This window comes from Grampus griseus, assembly GCF_964374135.1.
Source record: "Grampus griseus genome assembly, chromosome: 19".
In the NCBI taxonomy this organism is placed as follows: domain Eukaryota; kingdom Metazoa; phylum Chordata; class Mammalia; order Artiodactyla; family Delphinidae; genus Grampus; species Grampus griseus.
In genome coordinates, this window is record NC_139013.1 from 25154363 (window position 1) to 25175704 (window position 21342).

At 39.8% G+C, this 21342-nt stretch overlaps 1 protein-coding gene across 3 annotated transcripts in view; it reads left to right on the forward strand.

The window, feature by feature from the left end:
- The window catches only part of TENT4B (terminal nucleotidyltransferase 4B), a gene marked incomplete at its 5' end in the record, with an annotated part of 61349 nt that extends 40252 nt beyond the window's left edge, over positions 1 to 21097 (forward strand). Inside the window, 11 exons of one of the 3 annotated variants that reach the window (XM_082677960.1) lie at positions 4385 to 4508; positions 6204 to 6250; positions 7669 to 7789; positions 8883 to 8990; positions 11604 to 11732; positions 12477 to 12690; positions 14437 to 14563; positions 14667 to 14770; positions 14866 to 15053; positions 17199 to 17363; positions 18524 to 21097. In XM_082677960.1, the coding sequence (XP_082534086.1) occupies positions 4385 to 4508; positions 6204 to 6250; positions 7669 to 7789; positions 8883 to 8990; positions 11604 to 11732; positions 12477 to 12690; positions 14437 to 14563; positions 14667 to 14770; positions 14866 to 15053; positions 17199 to 17363; positions 18524 to 18700 (1504 nt within the window). In that variant the 3' untranslated portion in view covers positions 18701 to 21097. The remainder of the gene's footprint in view (positions 1 to 4384; positions 4509 to 6203; positions 6251 to 7668; positions 7790 to 8882; positions 8991 to 11603; positions 11733 to 12476; positions 12691 to 14436; positions 14564 to 14666; positions 14771 to 14865; positions 15054 to 17198; positions 17364 to 18523) is intronic. The other 2 variants (XM_082677961.1, XM_082677962.1) reach the window with 2 other exon arrangements.
- Positions 21098 to 21342: the final 245 nt, after the last annotated feature.

Here is a 21342-nt window from a genome sequence, read left to right on the forward strand (position 1 = left end):
ACAGCATGTGAGTGCCTTTTCCATATGTCCTTGTCAAAATTGGTTATTATTAATCTTAAAATTTGGGGGGGGGAGTAATTGAATAGAACTTTGTCAATGCCTTCATGTAAATCTGAAGTTATAATTAATGAGGACTTCAGTTATGGAAACTGGAAAGCTTGCCCTTGATGTGGCAGTGTTTTCAGGCACATTGCAAGCTGGACAGGTGTCCCTCAGGAAGCAGGGTTAGCCCCTGAACAAATTTTGGCTGAACTGCAGGGGGCAGTGTTGAGCAGCGGGGCCAGCAGTGGGTGATCTGCCTGCCTTGGCCTGGAGGCATCAGGGAGACTGCCATGTTGCCTCTGGTTTTGAGGGTACAGAAGCTCCTAAGAGACTCACACCGCCACCCTGGGCAACCCAGCTGAAAGGGTGTGAAGCAGTTCTTCCCTTTGATAGCCAGAGAAACGGAGCCTTTGAGGGCCATTTTGAAAGGCTAACATTTCTCCCTGGTGGAACTTTTCTCAGAGCAGAAGCAATTTTTTTTTTTTCATGTCTCTGTTTTGACCTAAATTATCTGTGGGGTTGTACTTTTTAAAATACAGAAGCTATTTTTTGTTGATATTTCTTCCTTGTCACTTTAAATTTTTGTATTAGCATTAATTTTGAGATTAGTGTAAATTTTACCCCAGCAAATTAATTTTGATTCTGTTTTTTTGGGGGGTGGTATCCTCTCCAGTTGTATAGCAGCACCTACTTTATCATATTGCTTTTATATTATGTACTTTTCCTTTAAAAACAGGGAGTGGGTGTGCTTTCATGCTCACTTTATCTTATAAAAAGAAAACATTGATATCCTGATAGAGGGCACTGTGTTTTGATCACTCAGGAATTTTGATCACAGGAGAGTTGGATTTTATTAATTTAAGATGAGAAACCGTAAGGCTGCCTATGTAGCATACAGCAATATTTACTAATTAATCATATTGAGTTTTGACCCAGATGTGGGAGAAACTAAAGTTTTCTCTGAGTCATTGATTTCAGAGGCATAAAGTTGCATTAATATGTGAAAGCAAACTTGCAAAGTTTCTCTAGTTTCCAGCCTTTATTAGGTCATCATGTCACTCAGAAGTGTGCCAGGCATGCAGTAGTTACTCCAAAAATGGGATTCAGTTCCTTCAGGATTTTTGAAGCCCCTAGATGTACATGGCACCATGCCAGTAAAATTATGCAGTCCACAGGGATAGAGCCCCTCAGAATTATTTAAAAATCTTTACTGGAAATTTATTTCCTAAATATACCAACATTTCTCACTTAGTTCTTTAAGCATTTTATAAGTAGCTAGTTAAATATAGACGAGATATAGGTAGGGATGTTTGTGTTTGGTGTGGGTAAAGAGATGACCCTGGCAGGCTTGAGATGGGTTCTCTTGTTCTTACTGTTCCAGTACGTTTTTGTTTTAAAAGCCCTCCCTTTTTCCTTTATTCCTCTTTCCCCCTTCCAATATGGCAAATGCAAATCTACAGATAAGCTGTAGAACCATATTTTCCTAAATGGGAAGATGGTTCCATGGATTTTTAAAGTTTAGGGTAGTCTTGATTTAAGGATTTGTCACGTAAAACTGTAATATCTTGTCTCCAAATTAATGTGCTAATTAGAAACCTAAAAGCCTAGTGATAAATAGGAATTTTAGAATCTTCTCCACTTTTTACCAAGTTCAGAAATCTCTTATAAGACCTTCGTTTGCTTCCTGGTCATCTAGTTTTTTTTATTTATACTTGTAGTGACGGGGACCTTACTACCTTGCAAGGCAACCCCTTTCCATTTCCCGAAGCTATCATCATTGGAAAGCACTCCCGTTCATCTGCAACCTGCCTGTGGTGGAACAGTGCGGAATATATATATTACACATCACAAAACTACTTCAAATGAGTATTTCTTTTCATCATTAGATGGAAACTACCCAGTGCCAGGATCATGTGTGACTAGCCTTTTTCCTTGTAATGCCCTGAACATAGGCGCTCGGTAGCGTTCTTACTTAGTTTCATATGACTTGAAGATTAACTGGAAGACAGGCTAAATATTTTTTGCCTGTATTTGAATTAGAAAATGTGTAAGTGGGCCTTTGTAGAATAGATAACAGTCAAATTTAGGAGGTTTTTTCCATTGGTTAAAATGGAAGTATTCTACAGTGATATGCTTTCGAACCACAAATAAACTCTGATACATAGCAAATGATCCAGTTAGATAAGAAGTCCATTTATTTTGTTGTTTATTTGTGGCCCTCATCCCTGCCAAAAGTGCAGAAGAGTAAAGCAAGCTGTAAACTCTGTAATGACTAGTCATTTTAGCTGTTGTCTTTAAGAAGCCAAAGGGGATAACCTTAGAGAATATATTAAAACCTGGGAAGCTTAAAAGTAAATCAGAAGATCCTAGGGTACCTAGAAGCATACCAAGGAAGACTTGATTCCACCTGCAGAACTCCCTGGAGTTTTAAAATCCAGTTTTCTGTGGTATTGCACAGTGAACAGGCAGAACGCCGCTATAAATCATTCCTTACCAAATGGCCCAGGATTTGAAACGAAGGGGCTGAAAAGGCTCCCTGTTGCCAACCCCTTGGTCGTGCCTGAGGACACCAAGGCCAGAAAGTGTCAGTTGCTTTTCAAAAAGAACATAGCTGCCCTCAGGCAGAGCCTGAGTCTGGAACTCAAGTTTTTTGGACTCTGTCTAAAAATAAAACATCAGAAGAGGCAGAAACTGTTGATTGCTTACTCAGCCACATTTTAAATGTTATAGCCGGCGGAGGTTGGGACTTAGACATTTTTCTTTCCTTTCTTTAGAACCATTTTGGATCTCCTGGTGTTTCTAGCTTCCTGTGAATCCCGGACCCGCTCTGGACCTGGATGGGCTTGCCGCTGCAGGCACACCCCTCCTTCCAGATTCTGTTGCTTCGAGGCTGCACTGCCTACCACTGGCCCCCAGCATGCTCCCCTCTGGCACTTGGCACCCATTGCTATTTAACTAGTGCCCTTCTCCTGGCTTCCTGGTCCATCACAGCTGTGCTAGACTGAGACACCACGAGCACAACCTCACTCTGGCTTACCTCCAGCTACCTGGAGCCCGGCCTCCCACCTTGTCTGCGTCCAACACAAGTTTAGCAGATTTCCTTCCGTTTTATATTCAGTTTTCCCTCCTAGAGGTAGCTCTTCACAGTTGTGCCAGCTTGTTAAGGAATGCTATTTTCGTCTTCTCCTATTCTGCAGTAGTAATTGACTACACCCAGCCCCTCAGCCAGCCTAGTTTTTCCTTTCATCTTGTTCATTGATGCCCCCAGCCGCTCAGGCCTCAGCCCTTGCAGGTGTCCCCGCTCCTGTCTTTGCATTGCTGGTCATGCCCTGCGGCCCAGCCATTGTGCCCGTGTGTGTGGCGCTTCTGGAGCCCATTTCTTTCCTTCCACCATCCTCCAGGCCTTCAGCTAGTTAGTTCTTCTACAGCTGCAGTAATTTATGAGCCATTCCTCCGCCTCCAGTCTCGTCTCTTTCCCAATCCATTGTTTGCGCCACTGCCAGATGAATCTTCTTAAAATGCTCCATTTTTAAAGTCAGTCTTTCCCGGGTCCCTCTCAGAAGCATTTAAATAGTTCCGTTACCACCGGGGAAGGTCTGAACTTCTTAGCTTTTCGTTCAAAGCCTGCTGTCATCAGGTGCTGCCTTCCTCTCAGCTGCTGTTCCTCCCTTTACTCCTCCCTCCGCCACAGGCTGTGCCCTTTGCTCGGTGCTCCCTGAGTGTGCCTCGTACCTCTCGGTCTCTGGAAGTCTTCTTAGCTCCTTCGTGGAGCCTTGTCTGCCAGCCATTCTTTTCAGGTCTTTGCTGATATTCACTGGCTGACCTATTCATTTGACACTTAATTCACTAAGCAAACATTATGAAAGACACGCTGTTTTGCTCCTGTGAGGAATGGATTACAGAGGGGTTAGAGGGTCATCCGCACTGCCAGGAAGCTTGTCTTTGTCACCTAGATTCTGTATCTTCTTGTGTTCATAGCTACTGGATCAGAAGTGTAAAGGCAGAGGCCAGGCCTTACACTTGAAATTTAAGAAATTTAAAAATCACCAGCACCCGGCAAATATTCTGCACAGGCAGATAAATACGTGCTGTGAGGGCTGCTAGTACACTTCTATTAAGGCTTCTTGGAATTTCTTGTTTTATTTATTTTGGCATTTGGATTAAATTTTGTACGTTCCCATTTTAGCATGAATTGTAACTTTAAAATTAAGGTGAGAAATCTATGAATGTAAAATCATCAGCTGAGTTATCTTATAGACTTAATTAGGGAAGATTTTTTAAGCTAGTGATTTCTCACTAGTCTGGCCCCGCTCATATTAACTTTTCTGCTTTTTTTTTTCAGTCTGCATGAAGAAATAAGTGATTTTTATGAATACATGTCTCCAAGACCAGAGGAGGAGAAGATGCGGATGGAGGTGGTGAACAGGATCGAGAGTGTGATTAAGGAACTCTGGCCCAGTGCTGACGTGAGTACCTGTCTGGGTGGAAGGGTGCTTAGGTGGTAATATCCCTGTGTATGTGCATCTGTTGAGTTGTGATCTAATGAAATTTTAAAAGCAAAGAATTTTCTTCAGCTTTGAGAATTTTGGGCTTCCTAATTATTTGCATTGAATTGGATGACTTACTTAAAACTGTTTCTTTGCAGTACTGAATAGCAGCTACTAACTGCAAACTATTTTTGGGAATCATTACTATAAGGAGAGAAAAGACAAATAAAGCCTCCTTGTAGTAGTGGGTTATTTGGATGTGATGTATCAAAACGCTGTTACTATTTTGTTCCAGCCTGTCAGTATGAACATTACATAATTGTGTACAGCTGAATGAAGATGTCAAGTAGGAATTTCTTATGTCATTTGAAATTCGTTTTCCTAGGCTGATGCAGGCGTGTGTTCTACTTTCCTGAAACTGCTGTTTTCTTCTCTTTTTCTAATCACTCCTTGCCTCCCAGTATAGCTCCCACCCAGTGAACAAAACTTTTGCCCAAGATTTCCTCTGCTTATTTGTGGTTCTTATTGTGGACGCTCACTTTTTAGGGCTCCTTTGAGGGTCTGTTGTACAATTTTGTGCATTCGAAGAAGTAACTTATTAGAATCCATTACATTGTACATTGTGTTGTATAGCTTTTCTTTAGACTCCGTCATGGGCTGGTAAAGGTGAAGCCAGGGAAGTTTTTCTGGTCCAGTTGGCAAAACAAAGAAGCTTCAAATAAGATACTGTAGGTACAGGGAAGAGGGGAGGACACTAGCAATGTTTTATTGAGCAGCCACTGTATGCCACGTTGTTCCTCCCATGTGATCTAGATTGACAGCTTTCAACTGGGGACAAGTTTCTCCCCCAGGAGGCATCTGGCAATGTCAGAGACATTTTTTATTATCGTGACTGGTGAGGTGCTCCTGGCATATAATGAGTAGAGGCCAGGGAGGTTGCTAAACATCACGTGATGCACAGGACAGCTCCTCAACACAAAGAATTATCTGCCCCGGAAGCCAGCAGTGCTGAAGTTGAGAAACCCTGATCTAAATCAGTCCTCCTCCTTCTGAGGTGGGGGATTTTATCCACAATTTTTTTGCAGATGAGGCGCACGAGGCTGTGATTAGGTTCCTGGGTCCATCTCACCTCAAAAGTTGAACTGTTTTCATTGTTCATCCTTTATTGCAATTACTTGCAAACACATATTTGCCTGAGTCTTCCACTGTTCTCTGTGATTTGAGATAGGATACGTCCTGATTTTATGCCACGGCACGATGTTATAATGACAGTGCCTGGTGTTCTCTGTGGAGATGGCCTACAGGCTGGCACTTGTCCTGGAACTGAAGCAGTCTGACCCTAATTCAGTAATCTATGCGAAGATTCCTTTTGAGAGAACAAAAGTTAAGGATTTGTGATTATATCTCTAGATTATCAGGGAACATTAGTGACCTGAACATTACTTTTGAGAGGTTTCTATTTAAGTCTACATATTTGAACCTAATAAGTTTAAGCTATATTCCGAATGTCTGCCTATAAGCCACGGGATCCCGCTTCATGAAAGCATGGTGTTAGAAAAACAATGCTCTTGTAGTACTAAAAATTACCAGTAGAGGGTGGCAAAACCCTGCATTTCTCCGTAGCTTGGTGGCTTTTCATCTGATATTTTAATATAACAATTTTTTCTCTTTTAGGTCCAGATATTTGGAAGTTTTAAAACTGGCCTGTATTTACCTACTAGGTTAGTACATTTATGGCACTTATAAGGGATTGTACATTTTTTTAGAGTGTATGCGCTTTGACTGTTGAATGTGTAAGAGTTGAAACAAAGCAGGTTTATGAAACAAAAATTCACTTACCTGTATTTTATTTGAATTATCTTGAAGTAGAATATCACTGCAGATAACTGCTCAACCCTGTAACTTAACCCACTAACACAGATGTTAATGTCATATTATGGTAAAACACCTGATTATGCTCTAGAACTTTGTATTCTCTGGAATGCCAGGTCTCTCATTTTTTATTGAGAACTCATACTATTAGCTCCTGTTCCAGTGTTCTGATTCAGAAAATCAGGGTACAGACTCTTCTCTGAGGGAAGTCTTGGTCTTTTCAGGCCTCTTGTTTGTTTCGGTCTTCTAAAATGAGGGCTGTCTTGGCCCATAGCTGGGGGTGGGGTGTGTGTGTTGGGGGTGATTTTGGGGGTTAGTAAGACTTCCTTGAGGAGTGAGTACCTGTCCTCTAAGAATTGAAATGCTGTGGTCTTTACGAAGCAAAAACATTTATGATGTTTTTGTTTTTATTGTGGTAAGAGCACTCAACCTGAGATTTACCCTTTTAACAAATGTTCAAGCGCACTCTAGGCATCCATCATGTTTTTCATTTGAGTTTGATTCACTCTACTTTACCCAAACTTAAAATGTGTTAAAGTGGATGGATCCTAACAATTTCCATTCTTCCCATTGCTGTCTTAGGCCTACAAAAGCCATAAAATATTCAATTTGAGTCCATTAATATTTTTCCTTACTTAGGTTCTGAGCCTCAGCAAAACCTGAGTCACTCTTTCTAATAATTTAATTAAATGTTATGAACAGTACTACATTTACCTAGTTCAGATTTGAAAAGAGCACACACACAATTACAATGCAAAGTCTGGATCCCACCTCTCTCCCCCAGTTTCTCTCCTTGGAGGAGCTGCTATTACCAGTTCTTTGCATATCCTTCCAGAGATATTCTATGCATATAAAAGGAAATGTGTGTTTCTTCCTTTTGTACACAAATGGTAGCATACTAGATACACTGCCTGCATCTTGCTTTTTATACTTAATAACGTAAGTCACAATCAGTTAACCTCATTCACTTGGAAGGTCTTAAGTTTTTTAGTACCAGAAGCCTTTATGAACAGGAAACGTTAACTGGTGTTTTTGAGGTGTTACTTCTTTTAAAATCACCCCGGGAAATGACCAGGAGAAGGAGGAGGTTGTTAAAATCACCAGTTTCCACTTCCTCTCTAAACACAGTCCTCACCAACACATTTAGTCTTCATGGGCAGGGTGAGAAATAGAGTTCCATTGTACTAACCTGCTGCCTGTAGCTTGAATGAGTTTAAGTACAGTTTCTCACTTCTTGAAACAACTCTTGGGTGTGCTCTGTGTTCAGTGACATCGATCTTGTGGTGTTTGGGAAGTGGGAGAACCTACCCCTCTGGACCCTGGAAGAAGCTCTTCGGAAGCATAAGGTTGCAGATGAGGATTCGGTGAAAGTTCTAGACAAAGCAACTGTAAGTTCTTCAGCATTTCATCTTAAACTCTCTAGGTTACTTATACATGAAACTTGTAAAATTAAAATTTAATTTTGGTGAGCACCGTCGGATTGGGAGTGAATTATTCCTTCCTTTTGTTCATGATCACAGTGTTTGTACATAAAAAGTTGTGTTTGTGAGACAAATGAATTATTCTGGTTGTACATTTCTTTAAAAAATATTATTCAATTTATCATACATAATACTGTAGAGATTTTTTAATATAAAAAACATAAGTAAAAATGTGGATATCTGATAAAGTTTATAGTTGTACAGCTGTTGCTTTTCTATCATATTTTGTATCCTTGAAGAATTGTATTAATTGAAATTTTGTAAATCAAGTCATATTTTAACTAATGGAATGGACATTAAAGAATTTTCACAGAAGCTCATTTTAGAAATAAATATATCTATTGGATTTTTGCATATTAGGTTTTATTAGAGCAAAACAACTTGTATTGTTTTTTATTAAAAGCTGTTAATTTGGAAATCCAGTTCCGTACACAAAGTTTGCTGGCCTGAGTTTTCTAATGCATGGTAGAAATAGAGCTTTTTTTTTTTTTTTAAAGAATTCCTGATATCACATATAAATCATCCTATCATTTTTCATTTGAGAATCATTCTTACATTTTAAGTTCTCTTGTTAGGTTGTTTTTTGGGCTGTTTGCAAAACTGACCAAAAAGGCCAGCGACTTACTGCGTGTGACTTAAGAATCTAGCGGTTTTCTTATTGGAAACGGTTCGGCGCTGTGGGCTGACATTCACAATTCTTGATTTTCTTGAGTTGGAAACTGTTCTCCAAAGTATATTAATGTTGAGAAAGTTTTTGTTACCTGATTTCAGAACTCTCAGTTAGTAGAAACTACAAATATATTGCATGAGGTTAATGCTAAATACGTAATGTAAAATATCTAGAAGGCCAAGTCAGCTATGGTACGGAGGGTTCAGGATACTCGGTGTTTTTATGTCCTCATGAGGAGGTGAAGACCTCAAGTCTGATAACCTTCCATCCCCTGATTTTGTCATTTGATTTGGTTAAAGTATCTAAATTTTACCTGTCTTCTCTTTCTAGGTACCTATTATTAAATTAACAGATTCTTTTACCGAAGTGAAAGTTGATATCAGCTTTAATGTACAGAATGGTGTGAGAGCAGCTGACCTCATCAAAGATTTTACCAAGGTCAGAGAATTTATAGTGTTTATTCAGTGAAAATGTTAGAAATGGAGTTGTGTTTTGAGATTCTGTTGTGGCGGTGTTCGGATATACTTGGCTAAACTATCTTTATATGTGTATCGCTGACAAATGCTTCTTTTCTGTGCAGTGGTTTTACTTTCCTTGAATCTGCTTGTAATAATCAGTAATTTATAATGTGACCTCAAGTAAGAATTAAGGGTTGAGGAAGCTTTTGAAGAACTTCTCTCCAAGAGTTCAGATTAAGACCCTCTCTAGGGAGCCTTTTCTAGATTTTAATCCCCAAGTCACCTGTAAGATAGGTCCTGCAGGTGTCCTTATCTTACCTTGAAGTGGTTTAAGTCTGTTTCTGCTTATTCTGTTTTCTTCCCAGATAGTGCAGAATTTGTCAACATCATCTTCAGAACATTTCACATGCTTAAACCCATCAGCTTTTTTCTCCCAAAACTAAAACTGTGAACTGCTTTGGCTTATGTAGAATATCATTTCTCTCCATTCACAATGGTTTTTTTTTAAATAAATTTATTTATTTTATTCATTTATTTAATTTTTGGCTGCATTGGGTCTTCTCTGCTGCACGCGGTTTTCTCTAGCTGCTGAGAGCGGGGGCTACTCTTCGTTGCAGTACGCGGGCTTCTCACTGCAGTGGCTTCTCTTGTTGCGGAGCACAGGCCCTAGAGCACGCGGGCTTCAGTAGTTGTGTCGCATGGGCTCAGTAGTGGCAGCACGCGGGCTCTAGAGCACAGGCTCAGTAGTTGTGGCGCACGGGCTTAGTTGCTCCGCGGCATGTGGGATCTTCCCGGACCAGGGCTCGAACCCTGCATTGGCAGGCAGATTCTTAACCACTGTGCCACCAGGGAAGCCCCCACGATGTTTTTTTTTTTTTAGCAGCTCTTCAGGTTCACCTTTTTCTTTTTATGTCAGAAAAAATTTTAACTCTCCTGTGGTAAACATATTCTTGTATAAATGAGCAGAGTATAGAAAAGCAGAAAAAGAAAAGAAATATTATCTGTAATCCCACTCTTTTGGAGGTATTGGGTGTGTATAAAGTTTCTTTTTACCAGAAAGAAACTTTTTTTAAAATTGAGGATAATACGTATGATAAAAAATCTTACCAGTATAAAAGGGTAGTGAAAAGTGAGTCACCCTTACACCTTACATGCTTAGGCCAGCTTCATAGGATGTGCCTTCATCGGCTTTTTTTCTTTGCTTTTTATCCTCTTCTTGAAATTTTTAACAAAAGGAATATAGCACGCTATATACAAGACGTCTAATACTTTTTTTCTAACTTAATATTTTGGTGGGTTTTTCTGTATCAGCACAGTCAGGGTTCCTTCATTCTTTTCACTGACTACATGCTTGTCCCTCATCAGGATTATTGTGCTTTGTGCAGCACTTCCCCGGTGTTGCTTCCAGTGGTTTTTTCTGTTACAGAAAGTGCTTGGTGGACATCCTTCCATGCCTACATCTTTCTTTACACTAATAAATTGTAGGAAGATTCCCGGAAGTGGAATTTCTGGGTCAGAGGATATATGCAGAAAAAATTCTGTTGGAAATTTGCCTAGTTGTTCTTTAAAGAGACTATATTTCTGAGTTCAACTGTAGTGTTTAAAAATGATTATTTCTCCATATTTTTGTTGTTTCTCGTGCTTGCTTACTTTGACATGATTTGCAAAAGTTTAAACTTTTTTCTTTCTCATGGAAGCAGTTTGTTTCCATTGTAAGTGTCAAGAAAAGAGTGGAAATCACTAGTAATTCTGCCGCCCTAGGTGATGGTTGTTGACTTCTTTCTCGATGTTTGTGCTTGCTTTGTTCCCCTCGGCGTCCCTAGCCCAGGGCCTGGCTTGTGGAGAGAACTTAATGAGTGTGTGCCTGAGTGACAGACAGACTCACACTCTCCCTATTGGCCAGCATGGATGTTCTCACCCTTCTTTGTAAAGCACAGAAGGTGGGTCTGTGTGTTCACCCGCCCGCATGGAGAACAGCGGGCAGGATGGCTCCTGCTTCTGGGCTCTGCAGAATCATCTGAAGGACCCTGGTCTGCCTATGGAGTGCCACCTGCAAGAAGTGATTCTTCAAAATCCCACTGATTTAGTGCTTTAAGAGATGGGAATTCCCTGGCGGTCCAGTGGTTAGGACTCTGCGCTTTCACTACATGGGGCCTGGATTCGATCCCTGGTCGGGGAACTAAGATCCTGCAAGCTGGGAGGTGTGGCCAAAAAAAAAAAAAAAAAAAGAAAGAATTGAGACATTGTCCTGTACTGTTTCTGTTACCTATTTACAATTGAATATTATTTGGTAATGGTCATAAATGAGTGTCACAAAATATGTATTGCTAGCGTTTTTGTCCTGTAGTGAGTGCTTGGCTGCTGTCATTTACGTCTACATGTTTTAGATTTTAGATGTGAGGAGACAATCCTTAATTACTTATAGCTTACTTTTTTATAGCTTGTTTTAAAAATAGAAAATTAAGTATATTACATATGTCCACCAAAGTTTGTAATGTAAGGACCAGTTTATACTTAGAGACCATATATGCTGTTAATGCTTAGAGCTGTTATTGATGTAGGAATTCATTGAAAATACAATTTTCTTTTCCAGAAATATCCTGTATTACCATACTTGGTTTTAGTATTGAAACAGTTCTTATTACAGAGGGACCTTAATGAAGTATTTACAGGTGGAATTGGTTCTTATAGTCTCTTTTTAATGGCAGTGAGTTTCCTTCAGGTAAGTTATACCATACTAGTGTACACTAAACATTTTTTAAAATATATCAGTTGGGAATCATTTTGGAAAAAATTTAAATCAAGCTCTAATTAGAGTGTTTCCCTTGATTACTTACGACTTTTCCCTTTAAACTAGGTACCTTTTTATAATTTAGCAAATAAGTACTTTAAAATCCCTAGGGAAGAATATTTATTTTTAATCCCGTGTGCTCTAGTATTTTTGAGACTTTTCACTGCAAATTTTAGCATGCAAAAGTATGGTGTGGTTTCCATAGGTGTAAATAGTAACACAAATGCCAAAATTAAGAATGTCTTCTAAGCACCTACTCTTGTAAGTTTAGCTGGAGTTGAGATTTGCTGTCTGGTTAAGATGAGTTAGAAGCCTTAATCTCGTCAGTGAGCGTACTTATGTGGCGCAGTGTTGCCAACTGCGTGACTCGCTGGTGAGCCAGAATGACTTCCCTGATGTTGGGCCAAGCCCGCGCTCTCAGCATCCTGGGGCAGCTGTAAAATTCAGCCTTATAAATTGTCCCCCACCAGGTCCCCCCACACCCATGGGGCTTTAATTTAGGTTGTCTATAACAGAAGTGCTATTATGATTAGCCTGCTCTAACTCCATGACCTATTGGCTGCTATGCTAAAGCAAAATTATAATAATACTGTTTATAGAAGTTAGAATGTCATTTATTATCCTCACCTTGAATTTAGAGAAAGTCCAATATAATTCTTTTTCTTCTCATTTTAGTTACATCCCAGGGAAGATGCTTGCATCCCCAATACAAACTATGGTGTTCTCTTAATAGAATTTTTTGAATTATATGGACGACACTTCAATTATTTAAAGACTGGCATCCGGATAAAGGATGGTGGTTCCTATGTGGCCAAAGATGAAGTACAGAAAAATATGCTAGATGGCTACAGGCCATCCATGCTTTATATTGAAGATCCTTTACAACCAGGTATTGAATTTAGGTAAATTTATGGACATTCAAAGAAAAAGGCATTGGGAATTCCCTGGCAGTCCAGTGGTTAGGACTCACTCCACGCTTTCACTGCTGAGGGCCTGGGTTCAATCCCTGGTCGGGGGAACTGAGATCCCGCAGGCCTCGCAGTGCGGCCAAAAAAAGAAAAAGAAAGAAAAGGGCATTGTCAGTCATCATATTGTACTTTAAACTCTCTTCAGATGAAAAATTAAGCATTAACTTGTAGTAGTCTTTTTTTTTTCCTCAAAATATATATATATATATATATTTTTTTGCGGTACGCGGGCCTCTCACTGTTGTGGCCTCTCCCGTTGCGGAGCACAGGCTCCGGACGCACAGGCTCAGCGGCCATGGCTCACGGGCCCAGCCGCTCCGCGGTATGTGGGATCCTCCCGGACCGGGGCACGAACCCGTGTCCCCTGCATCGGCAGGCAGACTCTCAACCACTGCGCCACCAGGGAAGCCCTCAAAATATTTTATAAGCAAACACATGAACATAAACACACACACACAGCAGGAAAACACATTGCATACTTCCAAATGAGTTGAGTTGGGAGTGGAATCCATTCGACTCTTAAAGGCAAAGGAGAATGGGTATTAACTATATGGGTGGGTTTGTGCATCTCCAGTTTGGTGCCATTTTTCTTCTTTCTTGCGTCCTCACTGCTTCTGATTCTAACCAGGTGTCAAACGGCGCTTTAAGTGAGGATTTTGAGGTCCTTAGAGGGAGTGAGCTCGCTCATATGTCTCAGAATTCATGAGGGAAAGGGTACCAAGAGATAGTTTAGTTTCCCTTTGGACCCCTTCTTTTTAATTTTGCATAGTCTCCCTGTGCTTTTTCCAGCTTTATGTTGGCTTAAAAGTGAGCAGAAAATGAATTCCTCCTGTGCTTTCATGATGCTGTGTTTGCTTGCTTGTATCCTAGTTTTTCTGGGCAATATTTTTTCCCGATATAATTGTAAAATATTTAGATTCCGTGTTATCGGACTTCAATGGAAATGCTTTTAGGCATTTGCTTTTAATGTATTGGCCTTGAAAATGAGTAAGGAAAGGGAGTTAAGAGATAGAGTAGTTACCTAGGAGCCCTTTTCTGGCTTGATGAGCCATCTTATAAACATTAATAGTTCTGTGTGGTGACTTCCCTGGTGGTCCAGTGGTTAAGACTCTGCACTTCCAATGTAGGGGGCTCAGGTTCGATCCCTGGTCGGGGAACTAGGATTCCATATGCCGCGCAGTGCGGCCAATAAAAAAAAGAAAGTTCTGTGTTTATTCATTGAGGAAATGTTTACTGGGAGCCTACCCTACATAAAGGACACAAAGGTTTTTTCAGCAAGATGGTCCTTGCTTTTTAGAAGCTCATAATTTAGTGAAGGAGATGTCTGTATACCTACCAAGCAAAAAATAAGTATTTATAATTTAGCTTGGTTTCCCTCTTAGGGAAAACCAGGCAGTTACTTCTTTTATTTGCATGACTGTGTATGGGATAGTCCTGTTGGGCCAGAAGACATCTAGGCAATTTATATGACATAAGAACATATTTATGCGTGATGCACGCGTTTATAGAGTCTGGGGAGCTGTGGGACCGACTGACAGCTCAGATTCTGAGTGCCGCTCTAGCAGGATAGTGAGTGCCCTTGCTCTCCCAGAAGAGGGCTCATAAACATTTAGTTCATTTTAAGCCACGGTAAGTTTTAATATCTTATGTATATATTTCTTTTAAAGGTAATGATGTTGGAAGGAGTTCATATGGGGCCATGCAAGTGAAACAGGCCTTTGATTATGCCTACGTTGTTCTGAGTCATGCTGTATCGCCAATAGCAAAGTACTATCCCAACAACGAAACGGAGAGGTAAAAGTTTAACTAAAATCAGCCCATTGGGTCAAAATTGGTTGTGGCTTCTTATCTTCAAATTAATGTACCTCCCCTCTTTTTTTTTTTTAAACACTTGCAGCATATTAGGTAGAATAATTAGAGTAACAGATGAAGTTGCCACATATAGAGACTGGATATCAAAGCAGTGGGGCTTGCAGAATAGGCCTGAGCCTTCATGCAATGGTAAGAGTTTTTCATCGATTGAGTATTAGAGGCTTTTCTGTGTTGTGTGTGCTTAATGGGAAGAAACGTTTTCCAATCTTTTGCCACTCTTTCAGGAAATGGTGTTACCTTGATAGTAGATACTCAGCAGTTAGATAAATGTAATAATAATCTATCTGAAGAAAATGAAGCCCTTGGAAAATGTAGAAGTAAAACTTCGGAATCTGTTAGTAAACACTCTTCAAACTCTTCATCAGGTCCAGTGTCTTCCTCTTCCGCTACACAGTCCAGCTCTAGTGACGTCGTAAGTATGAAGACGTTGTTTTCTAAACCTAGACCCTTAGGAGTTCTGTTGGGGGTAACTCTATCTAGAGAGACAAGGCTAGCTCATTTTCTTATTTGTTCCTGGGAAATTTTAATAACTTTATGATTGTACTTTTTTTTTTTTTTCCTTGCAGTATGCGGGCCTCTCACTGTTGTCGCCTCTCCCATTGCGGAGCACAGGCTCCGGACGCGCAGGCTCAGTGGCCATGGCCCACGGGCCCAGCCGCTCTGCGGCATGTGGAATCCTCCCGGACCGGGGCACGAACCCGCGTCCCCTGCATCGGCAGGCGGACTCTCAACCACTGCACCACCAGGGAAGCCCTATGATTATACTTTTTCTCAACATTGTGTTCAAATTTTCAAGCATACAGCCAAAAGTGAAAGGATTTTAGTGAACATCCATATACACCACTAGATTCTACCATTGACATTTTACTGGCTTATCACAGAGCTGTCCATTCATTCACCAGTTCATCTTATTCTTTGATACATTTCAAAGTATTGCAGACATTAGCACACTTCCCACAAAGTACTGTTGTGTGCTTGTCATTAACCACAGTTCAGTGTTTGTCCAGTTTTCTCTTTTGATATAAAATTAACATATAAGGAAATCTTAATTATACATTTACTAAATTTTAACAAATGCATACACATGTGTAACACCAAATCCTAACAAGATACAGACTATTACCATCACCCCAAAGAGTTCCCTCATGATGTTTTCAAGTAAATTCCCAATCTTACCCTCAGAGGTAACCACCACTACGATTTTCTAATACCATAGATTAGTTTTGTCTGTTTCAAAATTTTATGTAAATGGGATATATACTCTCTTGTTCACCATTTAGAAATGTACAACTTAAGTGGTTTTCTTTTAGCATATTTATAATATTGTGCAGCTATACCACTATCTAATTCCAGGACATTTCCATCACCCCAAAAACAAACCTATTAGCAGTCCCTAATTTATTCTCTCCCCCTGTGCCCTGGAAATCCCTGATCTACTTTCTGTCTTATCCTGAGTTTACTTAAAATCAAGATCTATTAATAAAATGGGCTTTATTGGCTTCATTAAGTGTATAACATAAAATAATCTAAATATGGAAGAGGAGGGCTTCCCTGGTAGCGCAGTGGTTGAGAGTCCGCCTGCCGATGCAGGGGACACGGGTTCGTGCCCCGGTTCCTGAAGATCCCACATGCCGCGGAGCGGTTGGGCCCGTGAGCCATGGCCGCTGAGCCTGCACGTCCGGAGCCTGTGCTCTGCAACGGGAGAGGCCACAATGCTCTGAGGCCCGCGTACTGCAAAAAAAAAAAAAAAAAAATTGTAAATATGGAAGAGGCGTAGTTTTTCGTTGTCGACGATGACCGTTTATCATAATGGAGTCGTAAACGCTCACATGCAGGATCTACCTGTGGGCAGTTGTGGTTCCTAGAGCAGAGCTGTGGAGGACAGAATGCCGAGCTAGATGTCACAGACACAGAGGGGCGAAAGCAGACACAGCCTCGAGAGGGCGCCTTAGGGACTGAGAGTACGTGTCTCTGAAATGCTGGGCAGAGTGTGAGGGGAAAGGTAGAGCTGAGGAAAGAGTAGCAGTCATGGCCCCAGCAGCCCCGAAACAGGTGGGCTCAGACCGGTGTCTCTGGGAAGTCTGGTCCACTCGGTGTGTTCGGTGCAGGGAGCGCTGATTGTCATCGCAGACTCTTGAGAGACTGAGCTTTGTAAAGTGACTGTTTTGTATTTGGTTGAAGACATTGAATCAGGGACCGGGACCTAGGTCCTCACTCTTTACCATGCTCTTTCCACTCTACCATGGTTCATTTTCTGTAAATAAAAATGCAGATAAACTTGGACCTCTATGAGCTCCTTCAAGGCCGATTAACAAGGTCAGGCGTGGGCAGTGGATTTAACAATGAACAGAAACCCTCTGATAGAATAAGCCACTTTAAATGTTTGGAAGAAAACTTAAGCAGTTAATTTTATAAATTCCTCAGTGTGCTTCCTTTAACTCCCAAATATTTATTAGACTTAGTCCAGAGAGTGCTTAGCTGAAGTTTTTTTCCTTTCTTAATATTGAATGTCTAAATTATTACTGTGTCACATTATAATTCATGTGACTTGTGTTAGGATTCCGACGCGACACCGTGCAAAACCCCGAAACAGCTGCTCTGCCGCCCGTCCACTGGGAACCGGGTAGGGTCGCAGGATGTGTCCTTGGAATCCTCTCAGGCAGGCGGGAAAATGCAGAGCACCCAGACCACTAACATATCCAACAGCACCAACAAATCCCAGGTGTGTGGAATTTGTGTTTTTGATTGTTAATATTGCGTATAGAATATTTAGAGTTTTGTACGTGCATGTACATATATACATATGTATTCATACACATTATGGGTTTAAAGAAAGCTCTAGGTTAAAAAACAAACATATTTTGTTCTAAGAGGTGCCAAAGCATGACAGTGCTTCTAGTAACAGGATGTCCTGAGGATCTTTGTGAGACACCATTGTAACATAAACCTTTGTGGGAATCTAGCACCTGGTCCTTATAAGATGTCCCGGCCAACCCACCTTATTACAGATTCAGCATAAAAAAAAATTGCTTCAAGTTATACGAAGTTTCAGCTGTACTTGAAGTAAACTCACGTGAAGTTTTTGCATGACCTCATTGCAGTGTTGTGCACATCTGGGAATAATGTATCCTTTTTTATTTTAAAATTCAATACCTGGTTGCCTGTGTTGAAATGATCAGACAGCAGTCAGCCATGGTCAGCTGACTAGCTTTAGCTTTGACTTAAAAAGGCCACAGAGACACTCTATTGGAAGTTTTTCAGTTGCCTGAAATTTTATTCATCGTGAATAATGAATCAAAATGAGGGGAAGAAGTCATTTCGTACTAGACTCTGGCCTAAGGCCATCACACCCTCTCCCAGTACATCAGGGACCCTGGGGAAGGCCCCTTGGCAGTACAGATTGACTGTTAATGTCAGTCACCTCATGTGTGACTTGACTCGCAGAATCCACTTTACCTGTAGTCATGTGCACCAAACACAGACTCGTTTAGAAATGGCAATTAAAGTGACACGTGATAGCAGGAAAGGAGTGGCCGGCTGTGATGACCCCTGACCTGGCAACACACCTGCATGTCTGACAGCTTCTTCCAGTAATGCCATTTGTTACGTGGTGTATCGGTTGATAGGCTCCTTAAGAAAAGCCTTACATTGCATATACTCTGTTAAGAAGACAGGGCTTCTTCTTAACAGAAGAAGTGGTCTATGTTTTTTGATATTTAAAAGTTTTAGAGCCCGAGAGAGTTAACCCCTGTAGCATCGTTTTCTGCCTGCTAGATAAGTCAGCGTGTTCCTAGTTATGAAAGCTCCCCGAGGTAGGTCTTAGCCAGTGCTCTGTTGAATCTGCAATACTGATGTCTTTTTGACCGCTTTCCTTCTCTGCAGCATGGATCAGCAAGGCTCTTTCGTTCTTCCAGCAAAGGCTTCCAAGGTACAACCCAAACAAGCCATGGTTCCTTGATGACAAACAAACAACATCAAGGCAAATCAAATAATCAGTATTACCATGGCAAAAAGAGGAAACACAAGAGGGACGCCCCCCTCTCAGACCTTTGTAGATAGTCGGCGTTGTACGATGGACTGTCTTCTGTGTGCAATGATCTCATGCTCAGGACAGTTGGATAGGGACTCCTGGGAAACATTCGGGAGCCTTACACTGTTCAGACGTTGATTTAGCAACTGCGTTTTTTCCCAGCTCGCCACGGAATGGATCATGAAGACTGACAACTGCAAAAACAAAAAGCACGCAAAAAAGGGGGGAAAAAAAGGCTGCTCATTTGATAAGTCATATGCTATAACAGGGTCATTTTAAGATTTAAAGCTTGAATGTAAAATAAATCTATTTCTCATTGGCTTTATGCAGAGTTATAGGGACTAGTATTCAGTGTGGGTAGGGTGACAGAAACAAGAAACAATTTCAGAGGATGGGGTGGGGAAGGAAAACACAGGTATCTTATAGGAAGTCCAGATTTCAAAGGGGAAAGTGATCTGTGCATGTTTTTTTTTTTTTTTAATATTTTTGCATATATTTACCATTTTATTGTGTGTATATATAGATGACCATATAGGAAATTGATATTTGTAATAGTGGATTTGTTAATACTTTTTACATAACATTACTGTTTAAATTGTAAACAGATTTTTCTCAGGATTAGTTTGAAAAATAATCTGAATTGTCATCTTAACATCCATCTATAGGGAAGTGATTAGTTCTATTACTCAATTTGTTTCCTCAACATTGAAATGACTTAATAGAACCCTTGTGACCTGCTGCAAAAATTTTCCTCTCTAAAGAAAAGGTTATGGTGGCAAATGACGTTTACTTTATTTTGTAAAAAAACAAAAAACAAACAAAAAAAACATACGTACTATGTACTTTTGTGTAAACACTGAAAAATCTCTAGTCATCTCTAAGAATTGACTTGCAACTGTTTTCTATAGTGCTGTCGTCTTGGGCAATGGGCAATTACATGACTTTGTGTTTGTTTCCTTTGCAGTCTTTTTTTTTTTTTCTTTTCTTCCTAATAGGAAAAAAAAAAAAGGCCACCCACGTCTGGTCCCATTCCTGTTGCAGGGAAACCTCGAGTTCCACAGACGTTGCATGCTGGCTCCTCTAACCCTGTGTGCTGCGTGTGCTTGTTTTTCTCATCTCTTATTCTTTTTTAAATTCATGCTTAACTACTGTGGGAGAGAATAACTGTAAACAGCTTTAATTAAATCATACTTATAAAAAACTATTTTCTTATACTCCACTTTATGCTTTTGGTATTGTTGATCTTTAAAAATTAAATGGTCTTTGATAATGGATCTATTTTGTATTGCCTTATTAAGACCAAATACTTCTTGTCATCCCATTCTTTATCCTCTCCTTTCATGGAATTGTTATCTTTAATTAAAACTTTTTTAAACATTGGCTTGTTTCAATCATGCTGTAAATTTTGGTTATGGTCAGTTTTGAGTGCAAATGAGATGTATAATTCTGTTATTCATCACATGTTGAGTTTGAAACTCGGTTGGAAGTATTTAATAGAATGTAAGTGATATTTCTGAAAATGCTTTCTTTCAAGGTGAACACTCTTTATGTTCAGCATCACTATGTCTGGCTCTGTTAATTACAGCCATTTCTGAGATGAGATTCTTTTATAAATATATACATATAAAGTACTATTGGCTTTTAGGAATTTCTTTTATGTATGTTTATGAAATACTGAAGACCAATCAGACCATTAATGGACATTTAGTGCAACTTTTTATAAAGAAAATAATGCTAAAATAAGACCAAAACTGATGTCATCACTGAAATTAACAATTTTCAATGAGTTCGTATTTTAATTCACAACAAAAAAATGTGTTCCAAAACTGGAAGTTCATAATACTTGTGTAAACCGTGGAAGATTTTAAATGTGATGTTATTTTGACAATGTTTTAAATTTTAGAGTCACATTTTATTCTGATCAGAATTTTTATCAAGATGTTGAGCTTCTGTTTTTTGAAACTAGTTTGTCATAACATTGTGCATAATCACAGTATTTATTTTCTAGGACTATTGTGAATGTGTAAACTTATGTTTACTGCTAAGGGAACAATTATTTATAAAATAATATTAAATCCAGTATTAGCTGCCTATTTCAGACACTTAATACTTGCAGAGATCCATGTTACATTTACCACACTGAAGTTTTTTTTTTAAAGAATCACCCTCATTGTTGAAAGTAAATGTACTCTTAGGGTGCAGATATTAGTGTTTCAATAAGCATGTGATTATATTAAGGTGGTGGTAGCGGGAAGATAATCTTGATTCCATTGGGAATCTTAGGTTTTCGTAAATTTATTGGGAAAATAGTTTTTCCTGTACTGCTGACGTTTCTTTTTGGTAAACAGTATCTTTCTAAAAGAAAAGCATGAAGGAGAAATTGAGGTGTGTACATTTCCTCAAATGACCAGCATTGTATTCGTGAATACTGTGTATCTTGCAATGAACGGTGTGGAAGCTGTTCATTTTTCAACCTGAAGTAAAATACTTTCAAGAACTTTTAGTTTGCCTGCTCATTTGTTTTGTACATTTCATCTCTGTATTTGACTCCTGTCTTTTTTCTTTTCTGAGTTTAAATAGTTTCTATAAAGATTTTGTGACTATGTCAGAAACATGCCATTTAAATATTGTAGTCCATCCGTATCCATGCGTCATAACCTGCCTTTGCTAG